General features: G+C 41.3%; 2 protein-coding genes across 2 annotated transcripts in view; both read right to left on the bottom strand.

The window, feature by feature from the left end:
* The window catches only part of LOC137028223 (carcinoembryonic antigen-related cell adhesion molecule 5-like), a 33986-nt gene extending 13066 nt beyond the window's left edge, over nt 1–20920 (bottom strand). The window contains exons 1-4 of the mRNA XM_067396995.1: nt 20905–20920; nt 17867–18196; nt 17369–17683; nt 13144–13434 (exon numbers count right to left, since the gene is read on the bottom strand). Coding sequence (XP_067253096.1) covers nt 13144–13434; nt 17369–17683; nt 17867–18196; nt 20905–20920 — 952 coding nt within the window. The remainder of the gene's footprint in view (nt 1–13143; nt 13435–17368; nt 17684–17866; nt 18197–20904) is intronic.
* On the bottom strand, nt 16008–17239 carry LOC137029358 (SLAM family member 5-like). The gene is made up of 5 exons (XM_067398949.1): nt 17233–17239; nt 16889–17188; nt 16357–16647; nt 16124–16267; nt 16008–16024 (listed from the first exon to the last, which is right to left on the bottom strand). The coding sequence occupies exons 1-5, from the start codon at nt 17237–17239 to the stop codon at nt 16008–16010; spliced, it is 759 nt and encodes a 252-aa protein (XP_067255050.1).
* Nucleotides 20921–22932: the final 2012 nt, after the last annotated feature.

The raw sequence follows: 22932 nt of genomic DNA, 5'->3' as shown, positions 1-22932 counted from the left end.
ACACATGCTAATGTTCTTTACAATTTGTCCATTAGTTAATATTTATTAATGATGGTAATATCATTTTGTAATTACTGATTAGTTAATAAGGAACTATCTTCTAAATTTGATATTACTTACTGATTAGTTAAACTTGATTCTATAGTAGTTAATAGTAGTAGCTGAAGTGTTAATGTAGATCTACTCATTAGTCCTGCATTACTTCCTGCATAGTTACTTATTAATGACGGACCATTATTCTAAAGTGTTACCCTATCCTCACATTTATAGGCTGCAGTAGATCACCATGTTAAGTTTTTCACCATACTGCAATTATGCCTCATTTGCCAATAGAATATGAATTGTTAGGTGTGGTCACTGGTGTGGAATTGCTTGTTGTGTAAGTAATGATGACAAAACAAACTCATTCTGCTCGATCAATTATGCAATGCGATTTTTTTTTTTTTTTTTTTTTTTTTTTTTTTTTTCAGGAACACTGTTTAAGTACTTTGGAGCACAACCAACTCTACCCGCCCCTGATGTTTCAAGTGTCAGTGCCTCCACAGCTGATGATACAGCAGGTGAGGTTTTTCTGGTTTTTCATTGAGGCAAATGGTTACATAGCCTGTTAATATGACATGACACATTTAACATAGCTTTTTATTTATTTGTTTGTTTGTTTATTTTATCATTGCAGGTTCATCCACTGCAGAGTTACAACCACCTGAAAGTGATGAGCAGTTACAAGCACTTACATTCACTGATACATCAGTTTCAACCTCAGCCGGCATGACAGGTCAGTTAATCTAACAGTTTTTGTTTTGTGTTAGCTTTACTGTAAAATGTCCTGTGTTATGTTATAATTTTATTTTTTAAATCTAATGTCCCTACAGGTCCTTCTACATCTGCACCCACTACTATAGTTCCCTTTCAGTCGGTCACGTTCGACGTACGTCAGTAGTGACCGACGAATTGGGATATTGCTTAGAGAGCCCTATCAGCTTCGTGTGAACTAAAACAAGCCAATGGAATTGGCGTGCGATATTTGCATAATGCGCACCGCCTCTGACAGGTGTATATAAATAGGAAGCAGATGCAATCGCACTCTGTCTTTCGATTTGGAGCCATACACTGGTGTCCTGCTTCAGAAGACTCTTTTTCTTCAATTAAAACTGCCTCAGAAGAGGATTAATAGCGAGCTGTCTGTGTTGGTGAAAAGGCACTCCAGCGAGGTCGCGAGTTCCGGGGAGCCGAGCTGTAAGCTCTCAACTGCTGTTCTAACAGAAACACTACTAAAAGTGTGTGTGTGTGTTGCGATTTGTGTGTGTTGCGATTTGTTGCGTTGGTCAAACCCAGCGTCCCGCCCCAATGCCCTTCTTCCCGGAAGTGCACGATGAGGTGACCAGGTCTTGGCAAACACCGTATAGTGTTCGTGCAAGGCCTGGTCCCTCGTCTGCCTTCACCTCCCTGGACGGCGGGGAAGCCAGGGGATACGCGAGGATCTCGCCAGTCGAGCGGTCTGTTGCGATGCAGCTGTGTCCAACGGCCACTAGCTGGCGTGGTGAGCCGTGCCTCCCGTCCCGGGCCTGTAAGTTCTCAGCCGGTCTGACTGAGAAGGCTTACAGAGCCTGTGGGCAGGCTGCCTCCGCCCTGCATGCGATGGCCCTTTTGCAGGTCTACCAGGCAAAGGCGCTGTCGGAAATGCCCCAGGAAGGTCCTGACCAACAGCTGCTCGGGGAGCTGCGCACTGCCACTGACCTTGCCCTCCGGGCAACGAAGGTGACAGCGCGTTCTGTTGGTCACACAATGTCTACTTTGGTAGTCCAGCAATGCCACCTCTGGCTGACCTTGGCAGACATGAGGGAAACCGACAAACATCGGTTCCTGGACTCCCCCGTGTCTCCGGTTGGCCTTTTCGGAGACGCAGTGGAGAGCTTTGCCCAACAGTTCTCCGCTGCACAGAAGACTCGGTCGCACGGACTGTGCGTCTCACCGAGACGCGCGTCCAGTCGGTGTTGAACTGCCTGAGCTCACTCAAGCGCAGGACAGCGACCCCACTGAAAGTTTTTCAGAGGCTCCTGGGGCATATGGCATCTGCAGCTGCGGTCACGCCGCTCGGATTGCTCCATATGAGGCCGCTTCAACACTGGCTCTGCGGCCGGGTCCCGAGATGGGCGTGGCAGCGCGGCACGCTCCGTGTCCCCGTGACACCGAGCGTGCCGTAACACCCTCATCCGGTGGTCAGATCCTTCGTTCCTGCGGGCCGGAGTACCCCTCGAACAAGTGTCCAGGCATGCTGTGGTCTCCACAGATGCCTCTGCCACGGGATGGGGGGCCACGTACAACGGGCATGCAGTGTCGGGTCTTTGGACGGGGCCTCAGCTGCATTGGCATATCAATTGCCTGGAGTTGCTAGCAGTACGTCTTGCACTGGGCCGCTTCAAGGAGCTGCTGTCAGACAAGCACGTACTGGTCCGCTCGGACAGCACTGCGGCCGTTGCGTACATCAACCATCAAGGTGGTCTACGCTCCCGTCGCATGTTGCAACTCGCCCGCCAACTCTTGTTGTGGAGTCAGAAGCATCTGAGGTCCCTTCGGGCCACTCATGTCCCAGGTGTGCTCAACCGTGCAGCCAACGAGCTGTCACGGCAGCCTCCACTTGCGGGCGAGTGGCGGCTCCACCCCCCGGCGGTTCAGCTGATTTGGCAGCATTTCGGCGAGGCCCAGGTAGACCTGTTTGCCTCCCCAGAAACTGCCCATTGCCAGTGGTTCTATTCCGCTCGGCATGGATGCCCTGACACACAGCTGGCCCCAGGGTCTGCGCAAATATGCGTTTCCCCCAGTGAGCCTTCTCGCACAACTCTTGTGCAAGGTCAGGGAGGACGGGGAGCAGATCTTGTTAGTGGCGCCGTACTGGCCCACTCGGACCTGGTTCTCGGACCCCACACTCCTCGCGACAGCCCCTCCCTGGCCGATTCCTCTGAGGAAGGACCTCCTGACACAGAGACGGGGCACCCTATGGCACCCACGTCCCGATCTGTGGAACCTCCACCTGTGGTCCCTGGACGGGATGCGGAGGTTCTGAGTGATCTCCCGCAAGCGGTCGTAGACACCATCACTTCCGCTAGAGCTCCCTCTACTCGGAGCCTCTATGCGCTGAGGTGGAACCTATTAGTTGAATGGTGCGCCTCTCGCCGAGGGGACCCCCGATTATGCTCGGTCAGATCCGTGCTTCCTTTCCTGCAATAAGGGTTGGAGCGAAGGCTGTGTCCCTCCACCCTGAAGGTGTATGTTGCCGCTATCACTGCACATCACCACGCAGTTGAGGGTAAGTCCCTGGGGAAACACGATCTGATCGTCAGGTTCCTGAGGGGGGCAAGGAGACTGAATCCTACTCACCCTTCCTCCGTACCCTCTTGGGATCTGACCCTGGTTCTCACAGCTCTCCAGGGTCATCCCTTTGAGCCTTTGCAATCAGTCGACCTGAAACTAATGTCTCTTAAAACGGTTATTCTGGTTGCATTGGCTTCCCTTAAGAGGGTAGGGGATCTGCATGCATTTTCAGTCGACGAAGCATGCCTAGAATTCGGGCCCGGTGGTTCTCACGTCATCCTGAGACCCCGGCCTGGATATGTGCTCAAGGTTCCTACCACTCCCTTCAGAGATCAGGTAGTGAACCTGCAAGCGCTGCCCTCGGAGGAGGCAGACCCAGCCCTAGCTCTGCTCTGTCCCGTCCGTGCTCTGCGTGTGTACGTGGACAGAACGCGAAGCTTCAGGACCTCAGATCAGCTCTTCGTCTGTTATAGAGGCCAGCAGAAGGGAAAGGCTGTCTCCAAGCAGAGGATGGCCCACTGGATAGTGAATGCCATCGCCTTGGCGTACGACTCCCAAGGCGTGCCTTGCCCGCTTGGGTTGAGAGCCCACTGCACCAGAGGAGTGGCCTCTTCCTGGGCGCTCTACGTGAGCGGTCCCATATGTGTAATTGTCAACGGGTCTAAACTCCCTATGGCGAGTCTGTGTCTTTCCCTTAGCAGAGCCAGCTCTGCTGTCACCTGTCAGAGTGGAGCCATCCCAGGGACTCCATATGCGTACTGCCCCCGGGCCAGTCCATATGTGTATTCTCCACGTACACTCCTCCCCCATTGGCAGTGGCGCAAAAAGTGGGTATGCGCTATATACGGCGCATAGGGGCGCCGCACCATGGGGGGCGCCAAAGCGATGTTTTTTTTTTTTTTTAAATAATAAAAGTTATTTAAATTTATATAAAAGTTATACATAAAAAAAAGTTATATAAAATTTAGAGGACTAACAGGCTAGATTAGGCGCCGGTGCCCTCATAAGATTCCATCATAGAATTTAGACATAGAAGGGTAATATCGCGAATGGCCGGGGCGCAGCGCTGAGTGAGCAGCAGTAACGTAAACTCGAAAAAGATGGATAAGGCAAAAAAGCTATCGGGTGCTAAAAACAGATAAAGAAAGAGGGAAAAGGAGATGGCATGTCAAGGGATGCGACAGCAGCTAAATAAGTGGATGGTGAAAGGCAACAGGTAGGATTTAAAATGTGACGTCTATGCTTGGAGGCTTGCAAATACGTTATTCATGTTAACAGACTAGCTAGCGTTTGCTGACACTGGGAATGTAGCAGACAGAATATGTAGCTAGCTTAGAATATGCAAAACCGAGGTTGCTGAGCTGAAAACTGAAAAATGTACAATAAATGACAAGAATCAGGAAAACAACTTTAATATCTCTGGTTTACCGTGGAATCATGCATTTATTTGCTACCAAACTTTAATATTGACTGACAAGTGTGTACTAACTTACTGCAAAATAATGTTGCTGATATCTACATTTAGATTTTGGTTAAACCCTTTGGTACCAATCCCATGCATGACATATCTCAATTTTATTAAAGTAAAATGTAAACTGGTAAATATAAGGTAGCATGCACAATAAATGACTAGAACTGGAAAACATTATTTATGCAATAAGGCTGGTTTATCATGGAAACAAATAGATGTGTGTGTATATATAATATATATATATAATATATATATATATATATATATATATATATATATATATATATATATATATATATATATATAATATATATATAGCACAGACCTTTAAAGAGAGATAGAGATGTGACCCTGTAATTGCATATCTATATATGTGTGTGTGTGTGTGTGCGCGCGCCATATTTGTACTTTTTATAATCCAAAATGTTAATGTAATTTCAACAGCATCATAACCTTACTGTGTAATAGTTGTCTTATCTGATGCCAGCACTAGGCTGATTTAAAAATGTAATTTAGGCTGCTATATTTAACAGTGAGTTTATTTCATTCATGTGTGAGGATGGTGGATCAGGAAAGACAGCGGAAGGCAACAGGTAGGTCTAACAGTAGGTGGTAGTGTAGAGGGAGCCACTTGATACCAACAGGTTCATTTATTAATATTATTAATATGGAAAGTAATATGGAACATATATTACATAATGTTTGTTTGACAATGTCTTAGTGGAGAAGAACACAGGCAAGGGGTAAAAGAGACAGACATGATGTCGGCGATGGCATCAAGTAAAGATGAGACCAGTGATGATATCAGGTAGGAGTTATATTAGTTAGACCACACCAAACTAAGTTCTGCTTACAAACCTATTCACTGTGTCCTTTTTGGGTAAAAATTAGTGCAGACAGAGATGGAAAGCCACTCACCACTGAGGAGGAATTGGAGAAGAATGTGGAAAAGGGAGGTGAAGATGAGGTGGAAGAGAATGTGTAACAAAGAGGTGAAGAGGAGAGGGCTGAGACAAGGCATTACTCAGAAGATCCATCTGACTGGCCACCACCACACCAGATTGGGGACTCATTTAGGCAGTGTATGGTTGAGAATGGCCCACAGAAATGTCCTGATGGACCATATCCAAGGTCAGACAAGAGTAGGAGGTGTTTTTCCAAAGCATACTGTTTTCGTTCAATGTCCAATGGAGAAAAAGTGCAGCGGGATTGGTTACTGTACTCCAAAAGCACAAATAAAGTGTATTGTTTTGCATGTAAGCTTTTTGGTGGAGCTAGAGTTGTTGACACACGCTTTGTGGTAGGGTACAATAACTGGCAGTGTCTTTCAAAAATGCTGCAGCACCATGAAACCAGTGGTGATCACATAAATGCTTATCTGTTGTGGAAAGAATTAGCATCACGCTTACGCCTTGGTAAAACTATTGACAGAACATTGCAAAGAGCCATAGATGCTGAAAAGGCACACTGGAGAAGTGTGTTAACAAGAGTGATTGACTGCATACTATTCCTTGCAGAAAGAAACTTGCCACTAAGGGGGAAGAATGCTAAGTTAGGAGATCCTAAAAATTGAAATTTCCTGGGTGTCCTTGAGGTCATAGCACGATATGATGTCACACTAGCAGAGCATCTTAAGAAGGTAGATTCTAAAGAAACCACAGGATATCTTTCCTGGTGCACTCAAAATGAATTTTTAGATTCAATTTCAGAATGTGAACTTGTTCGAATTTGTGCCCAGGTCAAAGCCTCCAAGTACTTTGCAGTGGAGTTGGATTGCACATCTGACATTTCAAAGCAGGAGCAGGCCTCCGTAATAATCCGGTATGTTCATACAGATGACAATAAGAATGCCACCATCAATGGGTCATTTGTTGGCTTCACAGTCGTGAAAGACACAACTGGTAAAGGCCTCACAGAAACACTGACTGGGGTGCTGGATAACCTGGGGTTGGAGTTGGCTAACTGTAGGGGGCAGAGCTATGACAATGGCTCAAATATGAGGGGTATACACAAGGGTGTGCAAGCATTGGTGCAGCAGAAGTGTCCAGAGGCACTATTTATCCCCTGCTGTAGCCACATTCTGAACCTTCTGTTATGTGATGCTGTGTCTTCAAACAGAATGTGTTTAACCTTTTTTGGCACTCTCCAAAGACTGTACACCATTTTTTCGGCTTCAGTGAAGAGGTGGGCATAACACTGAAGCCTCTGAGTGATACCAGGTGGGAAGCAAAAATAGACTCCTTCAAAGCTGTACATTTCCAGTTTGGGGGGATTCTTGATGCTTTGGAAAAGCTTGAGGAAGTGGAAAAAGACAGCAAAACTGTCTCAGAGGCAAAGTCGCTGTCTAGCGAGATTGTCAGCGTGGAGTTCCTCATGTGCCTCCTGGTTTGGTATGATCTGTTGTCAGAAATCACCTATGTCAGCAAGGCAATGCAAGCAGTGAACATCTCGATGGACACTGCCATTAGAATGATAGACTCTCTTAAAGAATTCTTGCTTAAGTATAGAGTGGAGGGCTTTCAAAAATCCCTTGACATTGCACGTCGAATAGCCATTGAGATGGATGCTTCCCCTGAGTTTAGAGAGAGACGTTTCAGAAAGCAAAAGAGATTTCATGGTGATGATTCCAGCAGTGGCCATTATGAACAGGAACCTGAGACCCATTTTAGGTGCATGGTTTTCAATGCAATTGTTGACACAGTAATTCAGGAGTTGTCTGACAGATTTTGCAATCTTCAGCTTGTGTCCGAAAAGTTTAAGTTCATTTTTAAAATGGAACACATGACAAAAGCTGAGTTGGAGGAATCCGTGACAAGGCATGCCCTAGCTACCAATGATGTTTCAAGGGATATCATTCAGGAAATTTACCCAGCGAGCCGTCTACTTAGGGGTCATGAAAAGGCTCTGGATAAATTAAATTTCCTCCTACAGGAGAACCTTGATTTGGTTTTTCCAAATGTAACAGTAGCCCTGAGAGTTTTCCTGACAATGCCTTTGACAGTTGCCTCTGCGGAGAGATCATTCAGCAAGCTAAAGCTGATAAAGACATACCTTCGTTCCAACATGAGTAATGATCGCTTAAACCAATTAGCAGTCATTTCAATTGAAAACAGTGTGGCACGAACCATTTCATTCGATGCAATACTAGATAAATTGGCAAGTGAAAAGGCACGTCATGTTACAATTTAGTAGAAACTAAAGAGCGACTACATTTTTTGCTGCATACCCCTCTAACACCGGATAGTTGCGCCCCTGCCCATTGGGTAGGTAGTGGCCTCCGCAGCGTCCCCTTCGGGTTCTCTTCCCCAGTGTAGTCTAGTTTACTTAGTGGGTATGAGGTGAAACAGCAGTAAACTCCTTGGCGTGAGCTCGCCCCCTTCTCCAGTCCTCCGGTGCTATGGGCGGTTAGAGCTCGCGTTGAGCACTGGAAGGGGTTTCGTAACTGTGGCGCTTTACTTGGGATCCCAATTCGTCGGTCACTACTGACGTACGTCGAACGTGACCGACTGAAAGGGAACGTCTCGGTTACGTATGTAACCCTCGTTCCCTGAAGGAGGACGTCCCGTCGCCACAGTTTCTGTTGACCCAGTTGAATGGTCAGAATTCCTGTCAGACTCAGAAAGGACTGATCTGGTAAAAAGAGGGCCAGTGCCAATAAGTGACACCTTCACCTTCCCCAAGAAATCAGATGGACGAAGCTTTCACTACCACTATACATACAGACAATTAGTTAATGGGGAAAAAATCAAGCGAAGCTGGTTAATTTATTCAAAAAAAGATGCGGTTTACTGCTTCTGTTGCAAATTATTCTCGAAGAAGTCCACAAAACTGTCAACAGAGGGACAGCGTGATTGGGTAAATGTAGGTGCTTTGCTGAAACAGCATGAGAATAGTCCAGATCATTGCAATAATATGGTGAAGTGGAAAGACTTTGCCCTCCATCTTTCTAAGCAGAAGACTATTGATGCAACAGAAATGGCCCTTTTGGAGGCAGAAAAAAATCGTTGGAGAGATGTTCTCATCCGTTTGATTAGTATCATTCAGTCTTTGGCAGAGAGGAATCTTGCACTCAGGGGGTCTGTCGATACTTTGCATCAGGCCAACAATGGGAACTTCCTTAAAGAGGTGGAACTGATAGCAAAATTTGACCCTGTGTTAAAGGACCATATCAGACGAATTGATAGTGGAATGCAGCACAACATGTACCTAGGTAAGACTATCCAGAATGAGCTGATCGAGTGTGTCAGTGACAAAATAATTGAGGTAATGGTGGCAGAAATATTATTGCAAATATTATTCAATTATTTTAGACTGTACACCTGATGTTAGTCACCATGAACAAATGTCTGTTGTGGTGCGCACAGTCACTCTGGGCAAAACAACAGAAATAAAAGAGCACTTTTTAGGATTTCTGATAGCTCCAGAATCCACTGGCCTGGGTTTGTCCAGTCTAATTCTTAACAGGCTTGAGGAATTGAACATCCCTTTTCAGGATTGTCGGGGGCAGTCCTATGACAATGGGGCTAATATGAAGGGAAAAAACAAAGGTGTGCAGGCTAGGCTATTGGTTAAAAATCCAAGAGCTTTTTATATGCCTTGCAGTTCTCATACTCTAAATCTGACCGTGTCAGATGCAGCTAAAGCATCAACGGATGCTTCTTGTTTTTTTTGGAAATGTGGAGAAGGTGTACAATTTGTTCGCTGGGTCCACTCAAAGGTGGGCCATCTTATGGAAGTTTGTTGACCTCACCCTCAAGTCCTGGAGTGAGACACGCTGGGAAAGCCGGATAAAAAGCATTGAAGCTCTGCGCTACCAGTCAGAGAAGGTGAGGGAAGCCCTGCTAGAAGTTAGAAATAAAGCGACTGACCCTGTAGTGGCTGTTGAGGCCAACTCCCTTGCGGAAGAAATAGGTTCATTTAGATTTCAGATTTGTTCTGTTGTCTGGTATGACTTTTTGTCTAAAATTAACATCACTAGCAAGCTTCTACAGTCAACCAACATGCAGCTTGATGTAGCTGTTAACCTTGTACAAAAGAACAAAGCCGAACTCATCAGTTACCAAAAAAACAGGCTTCTGTGATGCACAGACATCTGCAAAAGAAATTTGTGAGCAGATGAACACAGAAGCAGTGCTGAAAGAAAAGCGATTGCGTTCTACAAAAAGTCACTTTGACTATGAGGCTGCAGATGAGCCAATAGTTGATGCTATGAAGAGGCTAGAAGTGTCCTTTTTTAATGCTGTAGTGGACTGTAGCATTCAGTCATTGGAGGATAGATTTAAGTCTCTAAGTGAGGTTAAAGAAAACTTTGGAGTGCTGCTCAATTTTAGGGAGCTAGATCGGAAGGTCCGGAGGGAACAATGTGAGCTTCTTGGGGAAAAACTCTCTTGTGGAGAGGAGGCTGATATTGATGGTAGCGCACTGGCTGTAGTGATTGAGAGTTTTTCTGAACTTCCCCAAACTATGATGACCGCCCTTGAGCTTCTCACATACCTCTCACAAAATGAGATGTGTGAGCTTTACCCAAATCTTTGGGTAGCTCTCAGGATAGCCTACACTCTGCCTGTGACAGTTGCCTCAGCAGAGAGGAGCTTTTCCAAGCTCAAATTGATTAAAACATACTTGAGATCATCAATGGCCCAGGAAAGACTAAGTGGACTTGCAGTTATTAGTATTAATAACAAAGTTGGCCAAGCAATACCATACAATGATGTCATCAGTGACAAGCTAGGAAGAAATGATTTTGAGTAGGGCTGGGCGATATATCGAATGCTTTTGTCATGCGCATTTCGTCAGTAAAGCCGGTTCCCTGATTGCCGCTAAATCGCCATCACCTGCTTTCAAATGAAGTGGCATTTAATAGACAGAGCCATAGTTCACTGATAAGCCACGCAATATCGCGTTCAATATTGACGGTGATTCATATCGATATTGAAAGCGATATTGCGTGGCTTATCAGTGAAGGGAACCGGCTTTAGTGACGAAATGCGCATAACAAAAGCATTCGATATATCGCCCATCCCTAATTTTGAGGTCATTGTTGTACAATTGCCATTGTTGAACCCTTGCTATTCTTATGTTTCTAATTTATCTATTTTTTTGTAACATTATATGTTTGATTATATTAATGTTTGCCTATTTTGGTTTTATTTAAAAGATTGCACATTTAATGCACATTTGCATTTGCTAATTATTTATTTCATGTTTTGTGACAGTTTGTATACAGAAGTTTAAGAATAAAGTATTTTAAGTATTTTTTTATTATTTATTTTGTATTAATACATAACCTCACTGTATTCATTTATAATGTAACATTATAGTGTGACATTTGTGTCAATAATCTTCAACCACAGGTGACTTCACGTGGTGGGAGGGGGGCCCCCAAATCAAATGCTGCTTAGCCCCCAAGAGGCTCGGGCTCGGGTCTATGACGTAATGGGTAAAACCATTTAAACTTTTCTTATTAGAACAAAAACATCAGTTTGAGTGGGATGTAAATTTCCCTATATGCTTATGGTATAAAGCTGACTGAGCCATTGATAGTTTGACTTTTCCTTCCTTTGCTCTCCTTGGCTTCTGCTCTCTTATCTGCAAATGTCTTAATTATCGTTCTTTTTGATCTTCTTCTATTAGATACAATACTCTGGATTCGACAATACTTTCATTATCGATTGAAGTTTTCATGTGAGGCTAAATTTAATTTAAATTAATAAATAATTTTTCCTTCAACATCATCAGCCTGGATCTCATTTTCTCAAGTTTTTTTTTTATTTTTTTTATTTATTTATTTTTTTTTTAATGTTAATTATGGACCCTTATATAGTAGTTCTTAGTAGTTCTCTGCGAATGAAAAAACAGTAGTTACTGATTAGTTAATAGTGAACTACCACCTTCAACTGAGCACTAATTCATTCATCAGAGTTGTGAGAGCTGTGAGTGTTTGTCTCTGCTCTCTCCTGTAACTGTCTTCAGCTCATTTGTTGTTCATTTCTTATCAAATGTCTCAATTGTTTGTCATCTCAGACTGATTTCAGAGTTTCTCTAATGACTTTATGGAGTAGGAACAGATCACCTGCTATAACAGCTTCACTTAATACTAACCAGACTGACTTTATTTATGTAAGAGATCTACAGCTGATCTTATTGATTATTAACAGAAGTTTAAATGTTGATGTTTGGTTAAAAATGTTTCGTCACCGTTATGGAGATCATTGTTTGCTTTAGTTGTACTCTTGACCCTTGACTTTTGTTAAGTTACCTTTTTTCAGCAGTTACAAGAGTTTTCAGAAAACATTTCTGCATTAATAAAGATCAAGATGACAGCTTTAATGGTCAAATGATTCAGCAGTATTAACTAGTTTTTCTGTAGTTTTGCTTACTTTTGGAATTGAAGCATTTTTATTTTTTTTTAAGAAAATAATAAACTCAACTGGGTTGATAAACATTTGATGAACACTGAAGTGATTTGTGTAATATTGTCCAAAACTATTTGAAAGTTGAAACATACTTAAACATCAGCACTGCCGCAATGCATGCTGGGAGCCATGAATATGTTTTGTATGCTGGCATAAAGCATGTCACCATTGTTGTGTTTCATATGCCGAATGTCTGTGAGTGTATAAATGGGACAAAACATGTCAGCTGTAATCAATAATGTAAATCTAACTCAGAGATTGGGCTCTAAAGGAGTTCAGTGATTCAGATCAAATAATGAGTATGTGAAAACATAACAAACACCTGATCATCTTTTCACTTTGCTTGTCTGGCTGTTACAACTTAGTCACAATAGCCCAAACAAAATCTAATATTAAAAAGTCAAGGGTCAAGAGCTCAAATTAAACAAATCCTGATCTCTGTGATGGTGACTTAAAATGACTTATGATTTTTTCCTTTGGTGATTCTGCTTGTTAACATCAGCATCTTCAATAATGGAAAAATGCCGGCTGTTGCTTGTTTCATGACTGCATCACACTTCTGTCACCATCCCCAAAACTGAATCATGAACAGTTTTTAAAAGCCTTTTGACCAAGAATGATTAATTCTCGAATCTGGCATTGCTAGTTGTTATTCTAAACATCTGATAGAAAAAAACAAAACAAAGAAAAACACGATTGCTATTTGAATGTTTGCAGTATAGCGACACCCCTGGGTGGTTGCAGTCATTACCAATGTACTCGGCAAATGTGTCGTTTTTATTTTAACTGTGCGGTGACGCCAGATACTCTTTAATCGGTAATGACAAACAGAGACATAATTAATTGAATTCATTTTGGGAGCTCCTCCTGAACTTTGGTAATAAAACATCATTACACATTGAAAACAAGAATATTGTAAGATCAGTGCAATTTATCTCTACTCACCAATGACAACAATTCTGAAAGATTTGATTGACTTTTTTTCTCCAATAATCTGTAGTAGAAAAGGTCCATCATGTTCAGTTGTGATGTCTGTGATGGTCAGAGATCCAGTTTGATTGTCCAGCTTCAGTCTGTCTCTGAATCTCCCATCAAGAACATCATCATATACAGTGAATCTGTTGGCCTGTTTATTGATTTCAGCTATTAAAGTGTTATTAAACCTCCACTGAATCACATCATCATCCTTCATTTCAGTAAGATCAGAGTTTAGAGTGACTGAATCTCCCTCCTTCACTAGCACCAACATTGGCATTGGCATTGGCGAATATTCATAATGAGCACACCCACCTGAAGAACAGAATTTTTCCACATATTAATATGAACTTTAAAATAACTTGATATTGGTTTGATGAAGCTTCAATAAAATTCTTTGAATCATTAAAATGTAAAGTGAATTATGTTTTGCAGCAGTACAAAGACAAAATATGCTGAATAAAAGGAGAAATAGTTAAACATATTAATATAGATCAATAACTATATTAAAAAGAGACTTTAACCTCAAGTGAGAGTGTTATCTCACAGTTCAGCTATTTGGTAACACTTTATTTTGATGGTCCCTTTGAACATTTTGTTAACTATAAGTAAATTTACAACTACATCTCAACTAACTGTCATTAGAGTATTAGTAGACTGTCTGATTAACATCAGCTAACACTTTATTGTAAGTACAAGTCAGCTTATTCTAACCCTAACTCTACCAGTCTACTAATACTTTACTATCGCTCTAATGAGAGTCAGAAAACATGTAGGTGAAATGTTACTTATAATCAACAGAATGTGTGAAATGGACCATCAAAATAAAATGAAATTATTTCTATATGAGAATAACAGTGAATTTTAATCCTCTCTGACTAATTTAACCAGTTAAATGACTGATTACAGTTAAATTACATTTACATGTATTATTAAAATGTATTTGAACAGAAACAACTGAAGCCATAAAAACATTTAAAACTCACCAACCAGACGCTGAAAACACAAACAGATCAAAACTAATCTGAGAAACATTTCCTTCTTCAGTTCAAAAAAGCCCACGATAGTAACTCTTAAAATATCTGATCAGACTGATCTACAACACGACTGAACTGTGATATTTATCTGGCTGTGTGTGAAAACTCCCCTGACCTCCATCACAGTTTACACCTCAATCCGCTTTTACATCATGAAAATCAACAAGCTTTTGCTGATCTTACATGTTCAAATGAATTGTGGCCCTGAACAAAAACAGGAACATGCAAAGTTCAGTTGATCAGCAAACAGGTTGTCTGAAGCAAGGAAAAACACACAAGCAGTGAACATATTGATCTTTTTTAATCAATGAAGAAATGTTTCTGAAAACACCTGCAATTTCTGAAAAAGAAGCAACTCAACAAAGCGTAAGGGTCAAGAGCTCAACTAAAGCAAACACTGATCTCCATGATGATGACTTCAAACAAAACATTTTCAATAAGACATCCAGATCTTCTGTAGACGTGTGACAGAAATAAAGTCAGTCTGGTTAGTAATAAGTGAAGCTGGTAATGCTGTTTGTGGAGTTGTTTAATCAGATCTTCAGAGATTTCATGTCTTTTATCTTCAGTTCATCTAAGGCTGTGGCTGAAGAAAGCTGTAGTTTGTGTTTTTATTTCTCTTCCTTTCAGTGTTTGTTCACAGCAGGTGTTTGAATGATTGAAAGAATGTTTCAGGAACATCAAACTAACCTTTAAATAACATTCTACTAACATTAAGGAAACTGGACATTTTTCATGTTCTTGGAATGTTACAAATCTGGAATGTTCAACGTTCCTAGAATGTTGAATTTAAATCAACATACATTTGAAAGAACGTTTGAGGAACATTATACCTTATAAAAACGTTCCTGTAACGTCAAGAATCCAACACTGAATATTTAGAGAATTTTCTTATAACAAAATTCTGTTAGCTGTGAGTGTCCAACTTGAGTGACCAGCGCTCCATTGATCTGCTGCTTCCCATTTGCGTTTTTGACAGCATCCTCTTGACTCTCACATTAACTGATAACTGTCCACTGTGGATGTTCTCAGATTCCAGCTGTTTCACAGGTCACCATGCTGAAGAAGAATGTATCGCTCAGGTCAGTTTCATCTATCATATATCATTACAGATACTAAGAAAATCACTCCTGATATCATGATTCAGCGTGAGACACTAGATGGAGGTGTTGCTCCTCAGATGAGATCATAGAGACAAATCACATTTAAAGACTTTATTGTTGCCTGAGGGATGAAATGGAGCACTGATATGTTGTTTATGTGTTTCACTGTGATCTCAATGTATATTATAATGTGTCCCAAATGAGTATTTTCTCAGATCAAAGGAGAAGCTGGGGGAAGTTATTTATTATTGTGGATAGACAAACTAAAAGAAAATTAATGAATTTAATAATAATGTAAACAATAATAAATAATGTTTTAAATAATATTTGTAAAAATGTAAAGCTTGTATGTGGCACACGGCTGAAATAGTTCAAATGTACATAAAGTTTGTATTCCTCCAGGGGGCGCTCAACATAATAAAAGTAATAAAACATGGAGAGACTCTTGAAGCTCAGAGTGAGAAAACTTTATTGATAAAGTCAAGCAAATACATATGACAGATGAACAGCAGTATTAGTAAAGTGAGATCTGTGTGTCTCTTTATTAATGTGTTTGTATCAGAGAGAAATATAAACAATAAAGCCTTACAAATAAGATTTTTATCACTGAAAGAGAGAGAAGCTCAAATAATCAGTATTTATTATGACAAAAACACTAGAACAAAAAACACTTTTTAACGTTCAGCGTTCTGCTTTAGATTTCAATACTTCCTGAAAAAGATGAACATATAAAGACATTAATTAATAAATCTCACAAATATTAATATATGCAAAATCAGTGTGTGAGAAATGACATCATCAATCATGTACCTGATGTGTGAATATGAGCTTGATCTTGTTCAGCTCTTCTGGATCTGATGTCATAAACCAGAATAATGACAGTAGCCACGCCCACCAGAGCAGAGACGACCAATCGGATCACAGCTTCAGTAGGACGACAACAGTGGACAGAGTCTGAGGAATAAAAACATCAAACTGAGATCAGATCAGCCAATAAACACTAATATCAGCGCTGACATCAACTAATATCAGCACTGCCGTACCTGCACATGTGTGACAGAGGTGAGTGATGTCCAGATGTTGAGTCTGGTTGCTGATGGGATTGTTCAGCACACAGCTGTAGGTGTTTTTATCCTGATATTCCACCTCCAGAGGTAGAGAGAGACTGATGCTGAGATCAGACACACTGATGCTGGACAATAAACTGTTTCCTTTGTACCAGGAGAGAGTCACATGACCCACATTCACAGCTGAACACACCAATGAACATGATGATGATGATGATGAAGAACATTGTGAAGAGTTTCTGCTGATGACAGGAACAGGCAGACGAGCTGAAAAACATCAGAGAATAAAGAGAAATGAAGATGAATGAAGATATTCAAGCAGATGAGGAAGAAACTTTGAGAGGAACCAAGATGATCAAAAGTAGAACACAATATGATATAGAAAGTTAAATATGAACCTAGAGAAAAATAAGCTAATTAGTCATTTTAAGTATTTAGTCATGATACTCTTCTAGATTTACTTTAATGCTGTAATAAATAAAATAAGTGAAACCAATATTAAACTCACCGTAGACAGTGATATTGAAAATCTTGAGTTTAAAAGGTAGTTTATATTCTCCAGCATGTTCAGTTGTGAAGTTAGTGATGGTCAGAGATCCAGTTTGATTGTCCAGTTTCAGTCTGTCTCTGAATCTCCCATCAAGATCATCATCATATACAGTGAATCTGTCAAACTGTTTATTGATTCCAGCTATTAAAGTTTCTTCATTTCCAAACGTCCACAGAATCACATCATCATCCTTCATTTCAGTAAGATCAGAGTTTAGAGTGACTGAATCTCCCTCAATCACTGACACTGACTCCACTCCTGTAATACCAAGAACACAGACATTGGGTGTCACAGATTAAGACTATACATTTTTACAAAGTAAATAGTTTAAAATTTAACATAAAAATAAATATCTTAAAAAAATGTAACAGACACAAAAATATGAAACAATTCATTCATTTTATATCTGGTAAATAAGACATAAAATATTAAACCCACCATAGACAGTGAGAATAAAGGTTTTCATCATTGGGTAGTTGGCCAGTATATATCTTACTGAATAATCTCCAGCATGTTCAGTTGTGATGTTTGTGATGGTCAGAGATCCAGTTTGATTGTCCAGTTTCAGTCTGTCTCTGAATCTCCCATCAAGAACATCATCATATACAGTGAATCTGTCAAACTGTTTATTGATTCCAGCTATTAAAGTGTTTTCATATCCAAACGTCCACAGAATCACATCATCATCCTTCATTTCAGTAAGATCAGAGTTTAGAGTGACTGAATCTCCCTCAATCACTGACACTGACTCCACTCCTGTAATACCAAGAACACAGACATTGGGTGTCACAGATTAAGACTATACATTTTTACAAAGTAAATAGTTTAAAATTTAACATAAAAATAAATATCTTAAAAAAATGTAACAGACACAAAAATATGAAACAATTCATTCATTTTATATCTGGTAAATAAGACATAAAATATTAAACCCACCATAGACAGTGAGAATAAAGGTTTTCATCATTGGGTAGTTGGCCAGTATATATCTTACTGAATAATCTCCAGCATGTTCAGTTGTGATGTCTGTAATGGTCAGAGATCCAGTGTGATTGTCCAGTTTCAGTCTGTCTCTGAATCTCCCATCAAGAACATCATCATATACAGTGAAGCTGTCGGCCGTTACATTGATTTCAACTATTAAAGTGCCTTCAAAAGTCCACTGAATCACATCAACATACTTCATCTCAGTAAGATCAGAGTTTAGAGTGACTGAATCTCCCTCCATTACTGTGACTGGTGCCAGTGATGTAGCACCAAACACACCTGAAGGAAGTTTTTCACAGATTAAAGCTTTAAAGTCACTTGATGTTGGTTTGATGAAGCTTCACTAAAACACTTTTAATAATTTACATGTGAAGTCAATAATATTTTCCAACACTATGAACACTAAATATACCAAATAAAAGGAGAAATAGTTAAAAAGACATTTTTATATAGACCAGTAACTAAATTCATAAGAAAGACTTTCACACTAAAACTAATGCAGTTGGGTATTTGAGCTTCATATTTATTTTAATTAATCACTAATAACTGAGTACAGACCTAAATTCAAACTTGATCTCACAGTCAAATCATAGTTCAATTATTTCTATATGAGAATAATTTAACCAGTAATTTATCACATGGTTCCAGAACAGAAACAACTGAAGCCATAAAAACATTTTAAACTCACCATCCAGACGCCACAAACACAAACAGAGCAAAACTAATTTGAGAAACATTTTCTTCATCGGTTCACTGTAAAGCTCATGATAGTAACTCTTAAATGTCTGTAAACATTAAGATTGATCTGAAACATGACTGAACTGTGATATTTATCTGGTTGTGACCTCAGTTAGTTTCCGTTCACACATCCATCTCCTTTAACATCATGAGAATCAACAAGCTTTTGCTGATATTAAATTTTTAATGTGCCTGTATGAAAACTAATAGCAGAAGAGTGAAATATTGGATTAGATATCTGTATCTACTGGTGTGTTATTAGTGTTGTGACCTGTCAATCATATTTGATCATATTGACAAAAAAATATTTTGAGTTTTGTTTAGATTTCGCTGGTTAGCGTGGTTAGTTTACAGCAGTGACAGAAATGAACTTTTCCAATATGGGACATTTTTTGGGGAATTTCACACATTTAAGTCACCGACATGGGGATCAGTGTTTGCTTTAGTTGGTCTCTTGACACTTGACTTTTTTAATATTACATTATGTTTGGCTGCTGTAACTGAGTTGTAACAGCCATACAAGTTGATCAAGTGGTGTTGGTTATGTTTTCACATAATCATTATCTGACCTGAATCATTGAAAAGAAAACAACATTTTTTTTAAAAGACACACACATCAAGAATCAGCATATGAATCTCAACAGTGGTGACCATCAAAAAAGCATGTTGCAGTGCATTCTGGGTGCCATCAATCAAAATCCATCCATGGCTCCCATCATGCATTGCTGCATGAATAAATTGTGAGTAATTTCCTTTATTACTATTTTATATTTTGCTGTTTTTATGTGACTTTTTAGTAGCTTGTTTTCTAATATTCAGAGTTGTAATCAATGAGGTAAATCTGACTCAGAGATTATTTATCTTACCTCACAATGTTTATCTTATTAATTTTTTCATGTATTTTACTGTTATTAATAATAACCAGTACACCAACACAAATTCCTTGTACATGCAAACCCACGATACTTAGCAATGAAGGTGAATCTGATTCTGAAGACACTATAGGACTGTTATCAATTAAATGAAATCAGTTTTTACAAACTCCATCTTTGCACTGCAGAAGTGGCACAGAAGCTGCATCTGAAGTGATATTTAAATGTATTTACACACTAATGCAGATAACTTTATTGACAAAGACAATGAAGGAAACTAAAACCGGAAAATAAAGCTGGCAGTGTATGGCAGCGAATCATCGGCTGCATCTGAAATCGCATACTTCCCTACTATACAGTTGTATGAATGTGATATGTGATAAAAGTAGTATGTCTGAATTCACAGTACTCATAAAAAAGTAGGGGGAGAGGTGAGATTCTGAAGTGTGCATACAATGAACACTTTACTGTCCCTATGAGGCCATGGGAGAGGATTTGTGAATGGCAGTAAAGTGACTCAACTGTTGCTGGTAGGTCACGTGATAATGACAGAATGGCAAATGAAGTACATCCAGATTACATTCATACTACACACATTCATACTATATATAGAACATACTTTTTTAGCTGTTGCAAAGTAAAAACTTATTCAAAATAAGTACCTACTCAGAGAGTATTTCGGATGCAGTCACCATCTCAATGACTGAATTACAGAATCATTCATTCAACCAATTTGTTCAAAAGGGCTGACTGATTCAGGAACAAAGCAAGTGGCTGAATTTATTGATGTGTCTTATAAGGCAAGTTAAGGCAAGATTATTTATATAGCACATTTCATACACAATAGTAATTCAAAGCGCTTTACATGAAAAGGAAAAAAATACATACGAATATAAATGGAATGAAAAGGAAGCAAATACATAAGAAGAAAAATGGAATGCATAGGAAATAAATGTAACAATAAAGTAGAGAATGCCCCTATCTGAAGAGTCAGAGAGTTTCAGTCAGAATATTTGTTCTATGTATTTTTTTTAATTTTATTTTTATTTGCCTCTTCCCCTTATTGACTGTCTTTCTCTGTGTTTTTTCTCAGTGCCTAAATAATCTGTTGGATGTCTCCAATAGATTCAATTTTTCACCTAAAATCGACCAGGAGGAGCTCTAGGACTGACCTTCCAGTCCGCCCTGACCTAATTTGGTCCTCGACTTCGGGTTCACTCAAACCCACTACTCTCACCGCGTGGTTCCAGTTTTGTTTTTCAAAGAAATTTCTTAAACCATAATGGTTGAGACAGCTCTGTGGTAAACCAGTGTGGTTATCAATTTTTTCCAAATCATTAGAATACTTTTCTTTGTAATTTTTAATTTGTCTCTTACTCTCAGACTTCCCCATTGTTGTCTGTGGTTATTTCGGTGCCTAAATAATCTGTTTGACATCTCCAACTGATCCGATTTTTCACCTAAAATCAGCTGGATAGAGCTCTAGGACTGCCCTCAGTCCGCACTCAGTTAAATCTCGGGTTCACTCAAACCCACTACTCTCTGTAGTCCCCGACTACAATGGATTACTAACGTCCCACATTAGTCACCACAGAATATCAGCCATCATGGATCCCTCCCCACTCCAACTTTAATATTTTGTAAAATGTAAATTAATTCAGTAAAAAAACACTGTGTTTCTCAGAGATGTGTGACTGCTCTTCTGTGGATTTGTTTGGAATGATATTCATGGAAAATAACAAAAACAGACAACATTGTGTAGAAAATGTAACGTCTCGGTTACATAGGTAACCCTCGTTCCCTGAAGGAGGGAACGGAGACGTACGTCGGACAGACCGACGAATAGGAATCTCGCTAGAGAGGCCAATCTACTTCGAGTGTAACTAAACGAGCCAATGCACATTGGCATGCAATCATATGCATCAGCTGCTCGCCTCGCAGCGCGGGTATATAATGAGCAGCAGGTGCGTTGCATCTTCAGGTTTTCGCTGAGGAGCCGAACCCAGCAGGCGGCAGCATCAGCAGGACAACGCCTGTGGCGACGGGACGTACGTCTCCGTTCCCTCCTTCAGGGAACGAGGGTTACCTATGTAACCGAGACGTTCCCATTCAGTCGGTCACGTTCGACGTACGTCAGACAGACCGACGAATAGGAATCCCTACCAAAGCGCCACAGGGGCTGCCCTCTTCCAGCGCTCTGACGTGAGCCACCTGAACCCCCTTGCCTAAGGACGGTGGGACCAGGCTCACGCAGAGAGGGTCGATCACTGTTGTTCCCAAAACCCACTCAGTGCGACAATTGGATAACGCTGGGAAAGCGTAGCCTTACATGCGATAAGGAACGCTGCGGAAGCCATATCCTTCCCCGAAGGAGTTATATGGATAAGTACATATGGACTAACCTTGTAGGTTGTACAACATATGGAAGAACTGGGGTGACTCCACTCGGTGAGAGATGGGTTCTCCCAGAGGGAAAGACACGGGCTTCGTTTAGGAGCAGCCGTGGAAAAAGCCATATGGGATCCCCGTAGGGTCACACATATGGAACCCAGCCTAAATCCGGTTCTCAAGGATACAACGGAGTATAGGCCTGGCGCCAGACGCTCCGCCACGTCGGCTGCCGAAGGGTAACCGGAGGACTCAACAGGGTCTGCCCGTAGGGACTCTCTGGAGAATAGAATGCGCATGTAGCGCAGCAAGCCGACACTAAGCCGGGGCCTCTCCGTGCCTCTGACCTGAGGCGAGAACACGGGAGGAGACCGGCTCGACACGAAGGCTATAGTATCTAGCGAACGTGTTAGGTGTCGCCCAGCCCGCAGCTCTACAAATGTCTGTTAGCGAGGCGCCACGAGCCAGCGCCCAGGAGGATGCCACACCTCTCGTGGAGTGGGCATGCAACCTGAGCGGGCAGGGCACGCCCTGAGCTTGGTAAGCCAGGGCGATGGCATCCACTATCCAGTGGGCCATCCTCTGCTTGGAGACAGCCTTTCCCTTCTGCTGGCCTCCGTAACAGACGAAGAGCTGGTCTGAGGTCCTAAAGCTTCGAGTTCTGTCTATGTACAGTCGCAAGGCGCGAACTGGACAGAGCAAAGCCAGGGCTGGGTCTGCCTCCTCCGAGGGCAGCGCTTGCAGGCTCACCACCTGATCCCTGAAGGGAGTGGTAGGAACCTTGGGCACATAGCCAGGCCGGGGTCTCAGTACCACGTGGCTGTCACCCGGCCCGAACTCTAGGCACGATTCGTCGACCGAAAATGACTGCAGGTCCCCTACCCTCTTGATGGAGGCCAATGCCACCAGCAGCAAAGTTTTCATAGAGAGAATCTTTAAGTCTGCTGACAGCAAAGGCTCAAAGGGAGCAATCTGGAGTGCTCTGAGCACCAGAGTAAGGTCCCAAGAGGGTATGGA

The sequence above is a fragment of the Chanodichthys erythropterus genome, chromosome 10, assembly GCF_024489055.1.
Source record: "Chanodichthys erythropterus isolate Z2021 chromosome 10, ASM2448905v1, whole genome shotgun sequence".
NCBI lineage: Eukaryota > Metazoa > Chordata > Actinopteri > Cypriniformes > Xenocyprididae > Chanodichthys > Chanodichthys erythropterus.
This window is presented reverse-complemented; position numbering and strand designations above follow the sequence as displayed.

Excerpts from the sequence above, each read along its gene's own strand:
- LOC137029358 (XM_067398949.1), bottom strand. Across the intron at positions 16,648-16,888 it reads TTTCAATATCACTGTCTACG|CTCGTCTGCCTGTTCCTGTC; the intron begins GTGAGTTTAATA and ends GATGTTTTTCAG. Across the intron at positions 16,268-16,356 it reads CCTCTGTCACACATGTGCAG|ACTCTGTCCACTGTTGTCGT; the intron begins GTACGGCAGTGC and ends TTTATTCCTCAG.